Genomic DNA, 18,401 nt, shown 5'->3' on the forward strand with positions numbered 1-18,401 from the left:
CAAAACAGCACAGCTGAAGTTAACACGGGTCATCATCAGTGCCTGACTGAACAACTACTTGCAGCCCTTTAAGTTATTTTAAGTTCTGTTTGAAAAAACTGTAATAAGAGGAAATCATATCAATTTTCCCTCTTGCTGCTCTGTGTGGCTGACTTTGTTTAGTTCTCAGTATAGAGTGTTAAAGGCCATCTTGTTTGACCAAATATCGCATTCATATCTGCTAACCACAAGCTACAACCACAAGTTGAGGGAAGGCCTATGTTTATCTTTCCGACTTGCAAAACATAAGCCTATTTCTAATCTCTCTTTTGAAGAAATGACTTCTGGGTGGAAAAAAAAGAAAGAACTTCTCTAAAAGGTCACGTGTGCTTATCACAGCAGCTAGGACTGTAGTGGGGGAACATCCCACAAACTGAATAGCCCATGCCAAATAATCAAGATTCAAAGTAAGTGCAACATAACAAAAAGCAATCCAGTCCTTGAGGATTTATTAACGTGCAACTGAAAGAAGATCAGAGGGAGATCTAATCTGACAGAGTGCTTACACGCAAAATGGAGAACCCGCTGGTTTTATCCTCTCAGCTCAACTCGGCATCAAGAGTGAAAACTCTCTGTAAAATCATGAAATCCTTGAATAGAGAAGGGGCAAAGCCAGACTCAGGAAACAGGTAAGAGACTGAGGGATTTGGTTTTGAATGTTCATTATTTGTTGACTTTCTTGCTCAATGTGAAAAACAACAAAATACCTGAGTCCAGATTGCATTCTGCTACTCAGAGCAGAAATAGCATGCAGGATAGAGCTTTGAAAAGATGAGAGAAGGCCAGAAGTCTAAGAGGCGAGCATGGACCTACAGTTCAAAGAATGGAGAAGAAATGGTGAGGGAGGGAATAAATTCCATTGAGCCTTTTGCAGCTACAGGGAAGATAAGAGCATGTTCTTGTTTCAATGAAAGCTTTATTCAAACCTTACCCCCTCCCCTCCAAAATTTTTTTAAAAATCAAGATGTAGCGAGGAGTCTGCAGTCATGCAAAAATTACTATTTTTTTTTTATTGCAGGTAACAAACGTTGACAAATGCAGAAACTGGTTCACATTTGGTCAAATGCATAGCATGAAGTGAAAACCGTTGCAAATATATATGTATTTTAGGAGGGGGGTTTTTTGGGGGGGAGTTTGCCAATCCACAGAAAAAGCATACTACTGAAAGGGTCTGTTAAAATCTGAATGTTATTTATTTATTTAGAATGTTTGTATAGCCTCCCAACTCCAACAATGTGATTCTGGCAGAGTAGAAAATGTTTAAATAAAAATATGAAGGAAAAAAGAAACATGTTTTTTTTTCCAAGCTAACCCAAGCAACTAACCCAAGTTAGTTGTCTCAGAAGTTGTTCTATAAAGAGGCCAGTATATCTCTCTGACGAAAAGTAAAATAAAACAACACAGTTTTATTTATTTAAATGGTTCCCAATCACCGAGATCAGAATTCAGGATATGGAGTTATGTGTTCCTCCTTTTGAAGTAAAAATGAAAGATGTTTCGCTAATTCATAATCAGAACTAAAGATATATCTACAAAGCTATCGTGAGATCTGATATCAGGGCTAATAATGACTAAGTACCCGTGTTTTCCCAAAAATAAGACCCTGTCTTATATTTTTTGAACCCCAAAATAAGTGCTTGGCCTTATTTTCGGAGATGTCTTATTATTTTGGGGCGCATGGAGCAAGATTGCTCAGGGCTTATTTTCAGGGAGGGCTTATTTTCGGGGGGGGCTTATTATCAGAGAATATTATCACATTCTCTGATTGGGTTTATTATCAGAGAATGTCTTAATTTAGGGGAAACAGGGTATAGTACCTGCCCACACACCTACAGTCAAAAGAGGGCAGATTTAAAAGCATCTCCTCTCCCAAAATAAAAATATGATTGTTAACATTGCTAAGAGTCAAAATAAGTGGTTATCAACTCAAATCAATGTGTCCTTTAAGCAGAAAACAACATTCCTTGTCTTGATTAAGTTCAACTTCAGTCATGCGTATTTGCTAAAGAATCCTGTCTCAGAACACTAGTCTCTTTTCTGACTGCCAACAATACTGAGAAAATGTGTAAAGGGGAAAATATATCACTTCTGCCTATTGAAGGGCCAGTTCTTTGAAACACAATTAAGAAATAATTTAATTTAGTTAATTTAATTTAATTTAATTTAATTTAATGATCCTCCAATACTGTTTGATTTTCTTTAAGCGCTGCTCTGAAATCCTGCATAGCAATTGAGCATTAGTTTTTTTTTTCCCAAGTACCTAAACCTAATATGTCATTATGTTTCCTTGCATGCCGGTCTATTTTATTATATGGTGATGCCCTGTACCCAGTGGTGAAATCCAATTTTTTTTTACTACCAGTTCTGTGGGCGTGGCTTGGTGGGCATGGTGTGGCTTGGTGGGTGTGGCAGAGGAAGGATACTGCAAAATCTCCATTCCCATCCCACTCTGAGGCCAGCCTGAGGTGGTATTTGCCAGTTCTCCAAACTGCTCAAAATTTCCGTTACCAGTTCTCCAGAACCTGTCAGAACTTTCTGGATTTCACCACTGCCTGTACATCTCTTGCAAACTGGATGGGATCCAGTGGTTCCAACACTTTGCTCCCTTTCTCATGCTATGAGAACTGGTAGCATACCATTTCTAAAATTTGCAACCAAGAACTACACTTCTTGGCTGGATTTTATGATCACAGATCCAGTCAAAGAGGAAAAAAAAGGCCATTTACAGCAGTGCCTTGGAGTTTTACCAAGGTTTGCTTGTGTGTTGCTACTCACATTAAAAGGGTATGCCAACATGGGATCATCCTGGTTAAGAATGTCAGCATAGAGTGGCAAATGAAACCTGCAACATAATTGCAATGCAAATATTCTGTGTTCAAGATTCCAGTAATTTTCATTATTCCATGCCTGGGGAACATATTCAGGCCTCATGATATCGTCATACCGATTCTCTTTTAGTCATCTTTTTCCTCTAAGTATTTGCACTCTTGCAAATTTTGGACTTCCTTCAAGCCTGCTAACACTTCCGTACTGGGCACAACTGATAGCTGGTGCATTTTGGTTATGTAAACAGCAACACTCATATCTTTAATACTGGAAAGTGAGGAAGTGGTTTCTTGTTTATATGTATGATGATTTGAATAAATACAAAGAACCCATACATGCAAAGTAGTAGCAAACGTCAGCCTTGTGATGTTTAGCAATAATACTTGAAAACACACACAAAAAAAAACCTTAGTTACATTGCTATGCTAGACTGTGGTGTAATGTGTAAATAATGATTATTGATTGGATACTTAAATTTCCAAGTTCTTAGATTATTTTTAAAAAATTAGTTTGTAAAGTGTCATGTTGGGTATTATGTACATAAAGCTAATTGTTTTCCTAAACACTTACAAGTTTGCCTATCATTGGTGGTCTATCCAGATTGTCAGGTTGGCATGTTCTCGGTCTCCTGGGTGACTAAAGTCACTGGTGGAACCTACAAAGAGTGCCTTCTCTGCCATGGTGCCTGCCTTATTTTCAGCCCTTTGAGATTGTCCACATCAGGAAACAAACTCCACAAAATAGCAATAGCAATAGCAATAGACTTATATACCATTCCATAGTGCTTTATAGCACTCTCTGACTGTTTTACAGTGTTAGCATATTGCCCCCAACAATCTGGATCCTCATTTTACCGACCTTGGAAGAATGGAAGGCTGAGTCAACCTTGAGCTGGTCACAATCGAACTTTAAGCTGTGGGCAGAGGGGGCCTGCTATACTGTATTCTAACCACTGCGCCACCACAGGTCCTAGACTAGAACTAAGCTTCATTAATATATACTCTGTGGTAGTAGTGGGATTCAAATCCCATTGCTACCGGTTTGCTCGTGGGCATGGGCATGCTTGTGTATGCACGTGCCACTTCTGTACATGTGCAGAAGCTTCTGCGCATGCACAGAGACGTCTGGGTGGGTGGAGCGTCCCGCTGCCACCACTACCGGTTCACTTGATCCAGGGAGAACCAGTAGCAACCCATCACTGCTCTACGGACAGTTTGTGATTTTCCTCTCTCTTATACCTTACTGATTCAGGGAAGAGCCAGCTTGATTCTCTTCCTAAAACTTAATGAATACCTCTGCCTTTTTTTCTTTTTGTAACAGCTTCTGAATATATCCATCAAGGCCGTCTCTATGTTCCATCTTATAGAACAGTTTCCCCCCTCCCCCAGAGATAGTCTTGACCTGCCAGCCTTCAAGGAAGCCATGAAAACTTGATCCACCCCCCCAAGGTATTGGGGCTAGATTATTAGTGGGACCCAGCATTGTGCTTTGTGGGCAAGAATTTTTTTACAAAGACCTTGATAAATTGGATTTGAATATACATTGTATTTTTATCCACTGTTCATTGTTCCATTGCTTAGATAGACAACCATATAAACTTGTTAAATAAATAAGCAAGATTTGATGCCATCTAGAAGCTTTGGATACAATGCCTTGAATTCTCAAGCTGCATGGTTATATTTGGGGAGAACCAGGTTGTACCAGTTAAATACACAACCTGTATTCAACTCTCAAAGCTTTGGCTATGGTCTCCAAAAAATGTTGCTATTTATAATGAAAAAGAAGGATGAAATTCTGAAATGCTTGAAAATTAGATTAAATGTCATCAGATTAAATGTAACTGAGGTTTAGCTTTTTGTACTTTCCTTTTTGTAGGTCAAGGATGCCTCTCAGATGCCAAATGTTGAATCCATAAAAAGAGATGTATACACCTATGCATACATCAATCCTCTTTTTCTATATTCATTATAGTAATTAAAATACAATACAAGTAATATGGTACAAGAGAGCTAAGGTTAAACATCAGGATAAAAACTGGGAGACTATGAGTTCTAGTCCAGGGGTGGGTTCTATTTACCTTTACTACTGGTTCACAACAGGAGCATGCACAAAGAAGCTTCTACGCATGCGCAGATCATCCATGATGACATCATGGCGGGTGGGTGGAGGCTCCTGCTGGTTTTACTATTAGTTCTATAGAACCGGACCGAACCGGAAGCAACCCATCACTGTTCTAGTCCCTCCTTAAGTATGAAGCCAGCTGGATGACTGTGGGCCAATCACCTTCTCTACAAAGCAGGCAATCACAAACCACTTTTGAAAAACCTTGTCAAGAAAACTTCAGACAATCAACAGGAGTTAATGCTGACAAGAAAGCATTAAAAAAATAGTGGTGCAAGAAAAAATAATGTCCTAATGCTAGTTTTAATGGCTGGGTAGTTTGGGCTGAAAGCTCCACCTCCATTTTGTTCTTGTCTCTTGAGGTGATAGCATCTACTTGTACAAATCCTATGATATGGCAACCAAGGAATCAGAACAGAGGAAAAGAAAGCCATTATTATACCACATCATCACCCCCTTTGCATCATTCGATATTATCAAAGAAAGCAGCACTTTTTGGAGCAGCGATATACTAGCTAATGCATTCAAATTTTGCTGAATGCATCATGAAATGTGTTTCATTTTAATCATTTCAGCGACTGCATTTCCTCTTTTGTTATCTGATTTTAAACAACACAGTATCAGAAGCTCATGATCTCAGCCTGGCTTCATGAAGATTAAGCCTATTCCTTTCCCCCCTCTCAAGTCCCTACTGATCTTGTCACCAAAGTAAATGTGAAAGACTATCAACATGAAAAGATGTTCATTTACCCTTTGCAGATGATTCTGTATGTAAAAATATTCAGAGGTGTAAGTGAGAAATCTATTATTCTCTCCTGCAAAAGGGGAGAATAACATCAACATTTATGGAATCATATGTGAAAGGGAAGCAATGAGCTTTACAGAGGACTCTGAGCTGGCAAAAGAGAAATGTTTGAAAAATCTTACCAGAGTAACTTTCATTTTCTTGTAGATCTCTTGAAAAAAGGAACCGGCTAAGTCTCTTGCATAAGTCTGAATTGCACCCAAATATGAATTTTGACAAATTTGAACAACTAGCAAAAGCATCAAGGTGAGACTTCTTTTGGAAATAAATAAATATATAACTAAAAAGGCTGCCATAAGGAAAGAGCCATATTTAATTCAGAACATCTATTGCATGCCTATTTTACAGGTTGTTTTCATTTTGCCATCATTGTCAATCAGTGTTTTCTCAACCTTAGTAATTTTAAGATGTGTGGCCTTCAACTCCCAGAATTTGAAAGCCATCATGCTACCCTAAATCATAGGAAGTTGTGTTCTGCCTCTCTCCTTCAGTTTAACAGGAAATAGTGTTTCGTTTTGTTTTGTTATTCTATGGAGAAAGTTTCATTAAAAGGTTTCCTGAGTAAGATGTAGAATGTTTCATTAAAAGGTTTCATGAGTAAGATATAGATTTTGCTTCTGCTTAATTTAATAAGATGATCATCAAGGAGGGAGGTTTTTTTTTAAGCTAAATCTCCAAGTTTAAATCACAAGGGACTTCCTGACATAAAGATGGCATAGCTCCACCAGAACAGATTGGCATAGGTGGAGTATGTTCAACAACTTTTAGTATCTCTTTACTACAATGAAAGATGCTCAAAAACTCCACACCCAAATGCTAAAGGAACTTACAAGCAAAAAAGGCCAAAAAAAACCCACACCCCACTCTAAAGAACTGAAACATTTGAGGGGCAGTGGAGGATAGATGTCAGCATAGTACTAATATGATGCTTCATCACCATGTTTTGATAGCAATTAGGAACATCTTTCAGTACCTTTCCACCATTGTACAGCTTAGTGATGGCCCTTCAAACACGGATGCATGCATGTATGATGTTTATGAGATCTCACAGAATTCTTAATAGACTTCTTACAAGGTTTTATTTTAAAAAGACTATTTTTTGCAGGAACTACATGTGTCCTATTTCTTTCTTTTTTATGTGTACTTTGGTACACATAAAAATGGTAAATGTTAGATATCAATTTCAATATCAATTTCAATATCAATTTCCTTAATACTTCAACTCATAGCATTTTCCACCCAGTATACCGGGAACTACTTGGGAGTTCTGGTAGTTGAAAGAAAAATTGCCTTAATATATGAATGTTTTTCAATTGTCACATATTCTTTTTCTCAATGTATATATCATTATGAAGTCTGCTTTTTGTATGTGTATGTTTTCAGCTATAGGTTCACTGACATTCTGGTGTCCACCTAAGTGTCCCCATCTATAAAATGGATAAATATTTGTGAAGTGACTTCTGATTTCTGTTTAAAAAGACATAGTCCTCCACTTACAACTGCAATTGGGGTCAGAATTTTCATTGCTAAAGTAAAGCAGTTGTTAAGGGAGTCTTACCTGATTTTATGAGGTTTTTTTTTTGCTATGGTTGTTAAGTGAATCACTGCAATTGTTAAACAAGTCATGGAGTAGTGAAGTGAATCCAGCTCCCCAATGACTTTGCTTGTCAGAAATCAGCTGAGAAGGTTGCAAATGGTAATCTGCTCCGTTTCAGCTAGGTTATCAGCCTTGCCTGCTATTGTCTTTATCTCCTCATTATTTGTTTCCCTCTGCAAATTAATTTCCCTCTAAATTAATTTATTTTGCACACTTCTCCAGGGCTGCACCACATATTATGATCTATCTGAAATCCAATTTTCTCAACTGCTTGTGAAAGCAGCCCAGCACATACTTGAAAAGGTCACTTCCCAAACTTTTTAGCAGAAGAATGGTTGAGACTTTTGAGTGTACCTTTCGGTGAGCTACAATGTCAAAGACCAGTGACCACTATGGACAATTTGACATAGTTGACTTTTTAAAAAAATACGAAGAAGAAGAAAAGAAAAGAAAAGCAACTTTCATCTCCTAAATTAAATATAAATCCTTCCAAAATAGCATGGCATTTGGTGAAAAAGTCATTATATTGCTGTAAACAAATGGTGTGTTTATGTCCCAGCACCACTGCTTATTGCAACCTTCTTTCTGAATATCATAAAGCTTCCTGTGTAATGTTAAAAATAGTCTGTGGTCACAGTGTCTTCGGCAGTGTTCGAAACCACATTTCAGTGTGAACAATTCTCTTTCCTTCCCAAGCTTTTATGTACAAAGCTGTTTCATAGATCATTGACCCACCACAAACAAAATGGTCTCTTTTGGTTATTTATTTATTTTAAAAGAATAAAGGTGTCAAACATGCATTTACTTATTTAAAAAGATTAAGGGTGTATAATAAGTGACTCAGAAGACAGCACTTCCTGTCCATACATTGATTATTTTCATAAGTTAATAGGAAAGACATCAGCAAAATCAGATCAGAAGCTTTTTGAAGCTTGTTTTTCTCTCTAAGAAATCCTTATTCAATACCATGAGAAATATGACAGATGGAAATCAACCGGAGATAAAATATGTTAGGAAAATCTGCAAATATGCACACAATAGGTGACACCTCTTTTTTTTGTCTTGTGCAGTGAGTCCCCTGAAACTGTAAAAAAATGGGCTGAATCTTTTGACCAGCTGATTTCTCACAAAGGTTGGTATTGATGTTTTCAACTAGCATTACGCTTCATTACAGTTCAACATCTTATAGCATCTTGTTTCATGCAAAATATCTTTTCATTATTATTTTTCGGCGATGAAGGATTAACCGTGTGTAAAGTGAAGAAGTCTATTAAGTTTGACTGCCAGATTGCTGTGAAAAATGGCCCTGAATTTTGATCACTACCATAAAAGCTTAGAAGTATTGAAGCTTCAGTAGTAGAGAAAATTATTCAAGGAAGAAGTGGATATTTTATTAATCCTTAAGGACTAATATTAAATTTATGTTATGTAATGCACAATGAACAATTGTGTATTGGAACTTGTGACTATTAACTTGGATATGAACTTCTAGGTATTCCATCAGTATCAATTATGATTTAGGATGTCAATATTACAAACAAAATTATTTTATTTTTTAAATCCAAAATTCAGTATACCATTGAAAAGGAAACAAAAAGTCATACAATTTTGAAGTTCAATAAAGGAAAAAATTTACTCAATGAAAATGGCTGTTGATTGTGACATCATTAGTCAATAGACCAATCATCTTCCTTTCCCGTTTCCACTTGAAAATTCCAAGTCTTCCAAGCAAAGCCATGCTGCAGCTTTCAATTATTCTCAGTAATTGTACATTAAACTATAGTTTCTAAATATACCTGTAGTGCTTATTTCATCAGCGGTGAAATGCACTTACTTTCGCTAGTGGTTTGGGAACAGGAGTATGTGAGAGCACGTGCAGGAGCATGCATGCACATGCGCGCCTCTTCTGTGCATGCACAAAGCCTTCTGTGCATGTGCAGAAGGTCAAAAATGGAATGTAATGATGTCCTACCAGTTTACGAGAGTCGGGTAGATCCAGCAGGATTTTACTGCTGATTACCATGTCTACTCAACTTTTGCTGGCCCATAGTTCAATATGCATTACCTAAAGGCTGCCTTGCTGGCCCTCAGACAGAGTTTTTTAAAATTATTTTTATTATTATTTTTATTTATTGGTTAATCTTTAGTGAGATTCACAGCCTTTGAGGCTGGTTAATAGCTCAGCAGCTCGAGTCCTAACCAAGGACCTAGGAACTGTTAAGGTATCGTCGGAGGATGTAAGCTGTTCCAAGTAAGGTGGTTTTTTGTAGAGTCAAAATGTTCAAGTCCGGCAAATTTAGGATTTCTAAATAGCGGGGTAGCCCTTTGGGTATTGCTCCGAGGGCTCCAATTACAATCGGGAGAACACACGATTTCTTTTTCCACAGTCGCTCAACTTCAATTTGTAAGTCCCGGTACTTTGTGATTTTTTCTTGCTGCTTATCTTCAATTCGTGCATCACCAGGTATTGCAATGTTATTTTTATTATTATTATTATTATTATTATTATTATTATTATTATTATTATTATTATTATTATTATTATTATATTTATTTTTTACACAAACAGACAAACAAACATACAATGCATTTTTTCCGAACAGAGTATTGGCCAAGTCACATATTTATACAATTTTTAGTCATCTTCAACACAATTTATGTATTTCACTTTTTGCCATAACAATCTTTCTCTCTAATTTTTATTAACTAATGTTACCCTTCGCCCTAATCTCTAATCTTAATCAAATTCAATTTTTCCCTTTTCTTTTTCCAAGTTAAAACCCTTACTAGATTCCCTTATTCTAATCACAAATATTTTTGTTTGTCAACTTTTCCAAATATTACAATCCAATCTCTTACTAAAAAAGTCACTTAAATATATAACTTTACAGTCCTTCATTTCTTTTCCATTGCTTTTTCAAATATATGTGATCTCTTCTTATTAAACAATAAACCAAATTATTTCGCACAGTACATCTTAAACCTTAAATCCAATTTTCAATTACTTTTTCAAATATATATATTTGTACCACTTCAACAATATCTTAATCACTTCTAATTGAACAATAAATCTAATTAATTCATAATACAATATAATTTCCAATTTTTTAGTTAAATTCCAAAATTACAATTAAAAATGTTCAATTATTAGTTTCCATAGTTACAGTTAAAGATCATCCAAATATTACAATCTCATATATTAAACTCATTTGTGTTTCTAAATCTTATTTCAATTCATTTATAAATCAAGATAATTATCCATTGCTTTATACTTAATTTAAACACTTAATTTAAACAAGATTAATTTTCAGCTTAATTTCCAATATTTTAATTAATTTAATTATTACAGTTAAAAACATTCCAAGCATTACCAATCTCAGCTGTTGCATTTTCTAAAATTCATTATATCTATGAATCTTACTTCAATTCATTTTTAATTCTAAATGTATTTCTTTCTCCCATTTTTTCTTCTTCTTCTTCTTCTTCTTCTTCTTCTTCTTCTTCTTCTTCTTCTTCTTCTTCTTCTTCTTCTTCTTCTTCTTCTTCTTCTTCTTCTTCTTCTTCTTCTTCTTCTTCCCCCATCTTTTTTAAATTCCTGAACTCTTCTATTTTGCCTCAGACAGAGTTTTGAGCACCCTGGTGAGACCTGTCTTTAAAAAGTAGCACTGCAAATGAAGTAATCAGTGTACAAGCAACTTTTGAGTTAACACTCGACTCATGCCCATTGTAATGTGCATATGTTTGGATTGGTAGGATCTATACATAATCCATACACTGGATTAGAGGAGAAGAAAATACTATTATTATTTTTTTTTACTGAAGAAGCCAATAGAAGCCTCCAGAAAGGTGGCCAAGTTTTGTGTTATTGCTATCTTCGAACAAAGACTAATTGTTTAGGTTCCCATAAATTTTCTTTCCATGGCACTGAAAATGTGAGTCCTTAACATGTGTTTGTGCACTTTTTATACAGGTTTTGTAGGCACAATATTCTGTATTCTAAACAATTTATTGATTCTAAGATATTGCTCCATGTCTGTAATTTATATTAATATTTTCTATAAAATATAGGATAGCATTACTGTAGATATATAAAAAATAGCTGTGTATTGGATTAAGAGTGATAAAACATACTTAAGCATACTGTGCTATACTAAAGTAATTTTTATGATAAAAAAATTGTAATAAAAATGAAAGTGCTTGATAACTGGTGATAAGAAGCAATAAAATAAATGTAAGGATAAGACTTGACTGAAATCAGAACATATTTTATTTATGGTTTCAGACTTTAGACTGATCCAACACAGCAGCTCTTTGCATTTTACAGTTCTTTTATTTTATTGCCAATATCTATATATTTTTCAGATTTACTAAGAATTTTCTTGAGATAGATCAGCTAGGGGTCTATGAAGTATTGCAAATAGTATTTCTATTTTTTTTTCTTCCATTCAATTGTGTCTGCTTCTCAGAGACTGCCTGGACAAGTCCCTGCAGTTATCTTGGCAAGGTTACTCAGAAGTGGCTTTCCATTGCTTCCTTCCTAGGGCTGAGAGAGAATGACTGGCCCAAGGTCATCCAGCTGGCTTCTTGCCTAAGGTGGGACTAGAACTCATAGTCTCCCAGTTTCTAGCCTGATGCCTTAATCACTGCACCAAAATGGTTCTCATCCACTAATATAAGTGGAACCAAATCCTGTAGTCAAAATATTATCTAGAGCCAGTATCTAAAGATACAATCAAATCTATAGTCAATGTGAAGATTGAAATACATTTGTGGATTGTGGTGCAATTCTAAACTCAATAACATTAATGGTGCATATCAAATACCTGTGTTGCAATAAACTACACACACACACACACACACACACACACACACACACACACATTTGAGAGCTGGTTGTTTTTGAAATAAATATGAGCTGGGTGTCAAGCTGATGTTTTCAAAATTACAAATGAATATGCATATATACTAATTAATATATAAATGAATCCAGTTGAAATTGACATTGATCTAAACAGTCTAATCTGCCCATTATTAGACCAAATAAGAGGTACATTGGAAATAATATGACATACCTATTACAGGGAATCCTCAAGTTAAGAAGAAGTTCTCTTCCCTATCTCTGTCTTTAACCCGAACTTATATTTAAATGGGAATTCATACTTACAAACGGACTACCTATTACTAAAACTGGCGCACAGCATTGTCCTTCCTCAAGCTGATAAAGTGCCGAAACTGCACAATGCTGTCAGAAACCCCTGAAAATTACTGAAAACAGGCTACATATATGAAAAATGAACAGCTTCAGCAATTTGTCAGCCTGAAGAAGGAGAATGCCATCTGCCATATTTATTAACAGGCAGTCCATTCACATCTAGGGTTTGTCCTTAAATTAGATGTTTTTAATCTGGATACTGTTCTGACCTAGGATTCCTGATACAGTAAAAAGCACACAATTAGTCCCAAAAAAACCTTTTTTTATATTTTACCGGCTGTGAATTCCTTTCATTCTACAGCATGTGCTGAATCACCAAGAGTTTATAAATAGTCCAACAGAAGTCTGCCACAGTCCTTCAGATAAGGCTGGTAAAAACCCACCTTTATCTTCTTTGACACACTGCCAAAGACCTAATTGGCAATTATCTTGGCAAGGCCACACGGGAACACAGAGTCAAAAACGGAGCTTCAAAGTACAAACTGACACCATCCACAACATTGCTTCCTGCAAAGGCCACGTGTCTTTGCTCTTCCTTTATGTCTTTTGGGAGGGGCCAATCACCTCCAAGCCTTACTCCCACCAAGTCGTCCCTTTTGTTTTAAGTGTTCTTGCCTTCTGGCAGCTCTGCACATGCACACACTAGGAACTGGCTCCCCTTGTTCCTCTGCCTCTCTGATGTTCGACTCTGGAGACTCCAGAGTCTGCACATAACTCCCAGATGGCCCTGCCCCCTCTCTGCCTCGGATGCAGACTCCTCATCTGAGCCTTCCCCAGACTTCAAGACTGGCGCATGTTCCTCCCCAGCCTCCTCACTGTATGACTCTGCTGCCAGCTCTGCAGGCTGCTGGCGGACCACAAAAGATACTGCCTGTACATTTCTCAAATTAAGCTCTGATTCTTCCAAAAGCTTTTCTTATTTACTGTATTCAAAATGAACCTCCACACAGTGAAAGTCTGGGACATTATTTTTGCTTATTCTTTACCATACAAATCAGAGTTATTGTTCCAGGACTGACTTTAAAAAAACAAAAACAAAAATGTGTAATTTAGGGAGAGAGTTAACTAAAAAACATCTGAAAATGGTAGTGAGAAAATGTCATCCTGTTTTATTTGCTGTTTCTTTGATTACATATTGTTTATTTTGTAGCTGGCTTAGATGCATTCATCAGGTTTTTGCGAAGTGAGTTTAGTGAAGAGAACATTGAGTTCTGGATGGCATGTGAAGAGTATAAGAAAAGCAAAGATGCCTCCCAACTTCCACTCAAAGCAAAGACAATTTATGAGACATTCATTGAAAGAGAATCACCAAAAGAGGTACAGTGAAAATAGTTCTCTTAACACAATTGGTCTTTTAAATCCTTAAAGATTCTGTCTGCAGGGAGAGGATGTCAAAATAATGTCCATGACATGTCGTCTTGACTTTTCTGCCCTCTACCCTACCCCAAATCTCAACCCTTGCTCCTAACAAAAATCACTGCACACAGTGAAACTTACTTCTGAGAAAATTTGCAATAGCATTGTGTTTTATACTGTTTAATGCCATTTGGAATGAATCCATCTATCCAGCTAGTCGGGAACGACTAGCACATATGTGCGAGGGGAACCTTTACCTTTAGCTTTTACTACAAGAGTATCCCAGAAGTAAAACAGGAATAAAAAATGAAAATATTCACTTGCTGAGAACTTTATCTGCCTATTTTTATTGCTACTTGTATTGTATAAGAATTATTCTTCCTCAGTCTTCTGAAGCAATAATTACTGGTGTAATTATTAGTACATACAAGTTATTGCTAACACATTGGCAAGATTTCAGATAAGACAAATAAATCACCAATTTAAGCCCGGCGTTCGGAATAATAACTGTAGTGCTTTAAGCAGATTTTAAAAATTGATTACAGATTTGTTCAAAAAGCAAGAGTTAAGGATTGCATATTAATTACATATAATGGTAAATAAATATACAGATATACTTCATGTCAGTGGTGAAATGTAACATCTGTTACTACCAGTTCTGTGGGCGTGGCTTGGTGTGGGGGGGTAATGTTACTGGGTGAGTGTGGCCAACCTTTTTTTATTTTTAAAACCATTTTTTCTACAACCTCTTTGGCTGAAGAGGTTGTAAAAAGTGCTTTTAAAAGCCTCTGACGATCCCAGCTGAGGTACCTGATCGGCAGAGGCTTTTTTTTTCTTTTAAAAACATTTTTTCTACAACCTCTTCGGCCTAAGAGGTTGTAAAAAAAATGCTTTTAAAAACCTCTGACAATCCCAGCTGAGCCGCGGGATCATCAGAGGCGCTTTTTTTTTTACTTTTAAAAGCATTTTTTCGGCCAAAGAGTTTGTAGAAAAAATGCTTTTAAGTTTTTTTTTTTTTTTTAAAGCCTCTGATGATTGTGTGGCTCAGCTGGGCATGGGGAGGGGCAGGGATTTCGCCGCCATTGCTACTGGATCGGGCAATCTGGTCCGAACTGGAATATTTCACCCCTGCTTCATGTATTGGCTTAGATGTTATTTATACTTAACTATCAAATGTCTATTGTGTGTCATGTATTCAAGAAAGGAATGTCGAAATATGTCTAGGAGACGATTATGATTTGTGCTATTGATTAGAACATTCCAGTCAAGTGGTGGTCATATAAATTGAACAAGCTAAATTATGGAAAGAAACTTTTCTTTCTCGCTCCCTGTGAAGGTTGACAAACATTAAAACTAACCCTATCCTTCTTTTGAAATAATATAACATTAGTACAACTGGGGAGGTATCCATTCTAAATCCTACTAAATAAGTGATGAACATTGTTAATGCTTTATTGTGCTCTGTTCCATTTTTAGGGGAAAAAAATAAAGAAATTGGAGCACACACACTTCTTGTCACTGAAAATCTACTGTGCCCCACTTAATTTTGTTGAACAAGCTTCTCATATGGATGTTCAGCACATATAGAATGCAGATGTTGCACTTGTCTATAGTGTGTTAGAGCTGCCATGTGATCCCAGGCAAAGACCCAGCTTGTCAAGGTGTTGCAAGCAGGTGTTTACAGTTTCTCAAATAGATAGCCAATTGACATAAGCCTATGAGATATATAACTCCCTGAGGACTCATTACTGAAACTTCAGCGCGGATGAGACTAAAAATATCCCCATCACATTTCTTGACCGTGCATCTCATAAAATTTGAATGTAGCAGATTTCTTTACAATACTTGGGCAGAATGTGTAGGATAGGAAGTCAATACCTTATATGGAAAAATTGGGAATAACCAACAACCATCCATTTTATCAAATGTTTTCTTCTTTTTCTCTAGGTCAACCTTGATTTTAATACCAAAGTCTCTGTAAATCAGAATATGGCTCATCCAACGCGCAACACATTTGATGCTGCACAGAACAAAATTTATGCCCTGATGGAACAAGACAGTTATCCGCGCTTCTTGAAGTCTAACCTTTACTTAGATTTACTCCATGGCAGACCTTTAGGCTGTTCAGCTCTTCGACGGAGATCACGTTCTTTTACCTTCAATGACTTCAAAGATGCCCAGCCAGATTTTGCTGTCTGGCTGTAAAAGTTAATTTCCCTTTGACCCCATCTTCATGCCAATGAAGGGGCATCATTATTGCCTCAAATAGTTTAGATGAGGGAAGTTATCATAGAACTCACAGAATTGTTTCCATTTTATTTTTATATTGTTTACTTGATGATCAAATCCAAAGGTTTCAGTTTCATTTATTGCATGGATAGCCAATATGTTTATTATTCTCAGATTCTCTCTATAAAATTAGGCCTTTCTGAACTGCAAAAATTTGGATGACTATTAAACAGAACAAAGTTAGTTTTATATCTCTTCACTGCCATCTAGTGATCATCTTTATTTCTGCAATTCATGTAGAGTAGACCTAATATTGTGAAGGTCAAGTCCCTAATAAACAGTACCCACATTTAACAATAATGGCTATGGACACGCATAGTCATAAATAGAAATATGTTTATTGAGTACAAAACCCAAATACAATATGTGACATTAAAGCAGGGAAATCCTGCCTCTTACCATGTGGGAATGATTTTTGTAAGAACATTAGATAGCATTATTCATCAAGCATTAGAGCTATTTGTTTGCTTTCTTTATATTCTATGAAGCCATATATCACATTCTGAGACATGGTAAAGTGTGAAAATATTCATGTTCAACATTATGTTTCCTAATGTGAAAGTGTGAACAGATACATTCAACAATTTAGAAAGAATAAACACATCGTCAGAAGTTTGGTTTTAAATGTGACCTAGAAAAACATTGAATAAATTGAGGAACAAGAAGTAGATATGCCTAGGATAAACTCTTTAGAAATTCAGTTCGGTGTAATCAGGCCAGAACCTGAAAGACCACAAGTTCTAATTGTGCTGAAGCATGAAACCTTTTGGGTAACCTGGGACCAGTCACTGCCTCTCAGCTCTAAGAAGCAGGCAACAGTAAACCGTGTCTGAAAACCTTCCCAAGAAACCTGGAGGGACCTATCCAGGCAGTTGTCAGGAGTCAATACTGACTTGAAGGTATGCACACAACCAAAAACAATAAATCTTATAGAATGTAGGGGAATTGGTGCCTGATTAAATCTTCTTAGGATAGTGTAATTAAAAAACAAAGAGGACACAAAATTGTGATATTTTCCTTTTCCTGTGAAACCCAATCAGAAATCTTTTTTGACATAGGTAAAAAATTGTAAGAGAGGATCGATATTTCAGAAAAAAAAGAATACTTAAAAGCTGTTCAAATCTGCTGTCAAGGTCTAACTGGTTACAACCTAGTATTTCATAAAGTACAAGTGATTGGTGGCCATGGGAACTGGGTACTTAAGACAACTCTTTGTTATAATTAGGCCATTTTGAGAAACCTCTGATGAGGAGTAACAGAATAAACTAACCTAGGATATGCAATGTTCCTCTCCCAAGGATATCCCTAAAGATAATCCATATAACTGTATGTGTGATGAAAGAATGTATACAAAGGCAGAGAAAGTGATGTGGAATGTTGAGTTTGGGAATTCTGTAAGAATCTTCCTTAAAATCTTATGCAGGGTACTGTACTTTAGTTTTCTGTTAAAAACCTGTACCATTTGTATGTTCAGTCTGTAAATTTGTACCATTTGTAAATAAAGCACAGTGTAACAATCTGAGAAGACTTTTGTTATCTCTTTCCAAACAAGAGAGAAACATGGATACCTGTATATGGCTATATCAGGGCTCAAACCAGTAGGAAAAGTGTATCAGTACAGTGCAGGCCCAGTTTTAAAAGATTCCTCTTTGTTTAACCACATAGCTTAAAGCTTCCACAAATCTATAATGCTTTTCCTCCCAGAAAAGTAAATGTGGACCATTTGCTTGCACCATCAAAAGAAAATTAGTAAGTTTATTTTGTTGCGGAGGTTAGAATGACCTAAAGTTTATTTCTTTTCCTTGTGCTACAGTTTTAAAGATCTGGTTCAGGGAACTTTAACTTCTTTGATTTATATTACGGTATTGCAGTGATTGATTTTCTATTCATTCCATGTAAATGAATGAACAGAGGGTGGTTCTCTTTTTGATCCTAAATTTGTGGATGTAATTATGTAAATACACTTGAAAATAAAATGAAAATTCAAAGACTGGGGAGGAAAAGGGGGGATTGATTTAGGCATGGAGAGTAAAGGAAAGCTGCTATTCTAATTTTCAGATTAAGCTGTTTGTTGAAAATGCTGTCTAGAGATATTGATAGTAAGGAAGGAGTGTTCTTTTTTAAAAAACATTTACTATTCAAGTCATGCTTGTAGT

At 36.2% G+C, this 18,401-nt stretch overlaps 1 protein-coding gene across 1 annotated transcript; it reads left to right on the forward strand.

Moving 5' to 3' along the window:
• Nucleotides 1-412: 412 nt before the first annotated feature.
• On the forward strand, nt 413-17,770 carry RGS18 (regulator of G protein signaling 18). Its single transcript, XM_070939294.1, has 5 exons — nt 413-668; nt 5,939-6,037; nt 8,459-8,520; nt 13,751-13,917; nt 15,904-17,770. The coding sequence occupies exons 1-5, from the start codon at nt 553-555 to the stop codon at nt 16,159-16,161; spliced, it is 702 nt and encodes a 233-aa protein (XP_070795395.1). The 5' UTR covers nt 413-552; the 3' UTR covers nt 16,162-17,770.
• Nucleotides 17,771-18,401: the final 631 nt, after the last annotated feature.

The sequence above is a fragment of the Pituophis catenifer genome, unplaced genomic scaffold (genome assembly GCF_029215685.1).
Source record: "Pituophis catenifer annectens isolate HBS135680 unplaced genomic scaffold, rPitCat1.0.hap2 SCAF_3, whole genome shotgun sequence".
NCBI lineage: Eukaryota > Metazoa > Chordata > Lepidosauria > Squamata > Colubridae > Pituophis > Pituophis catenifer.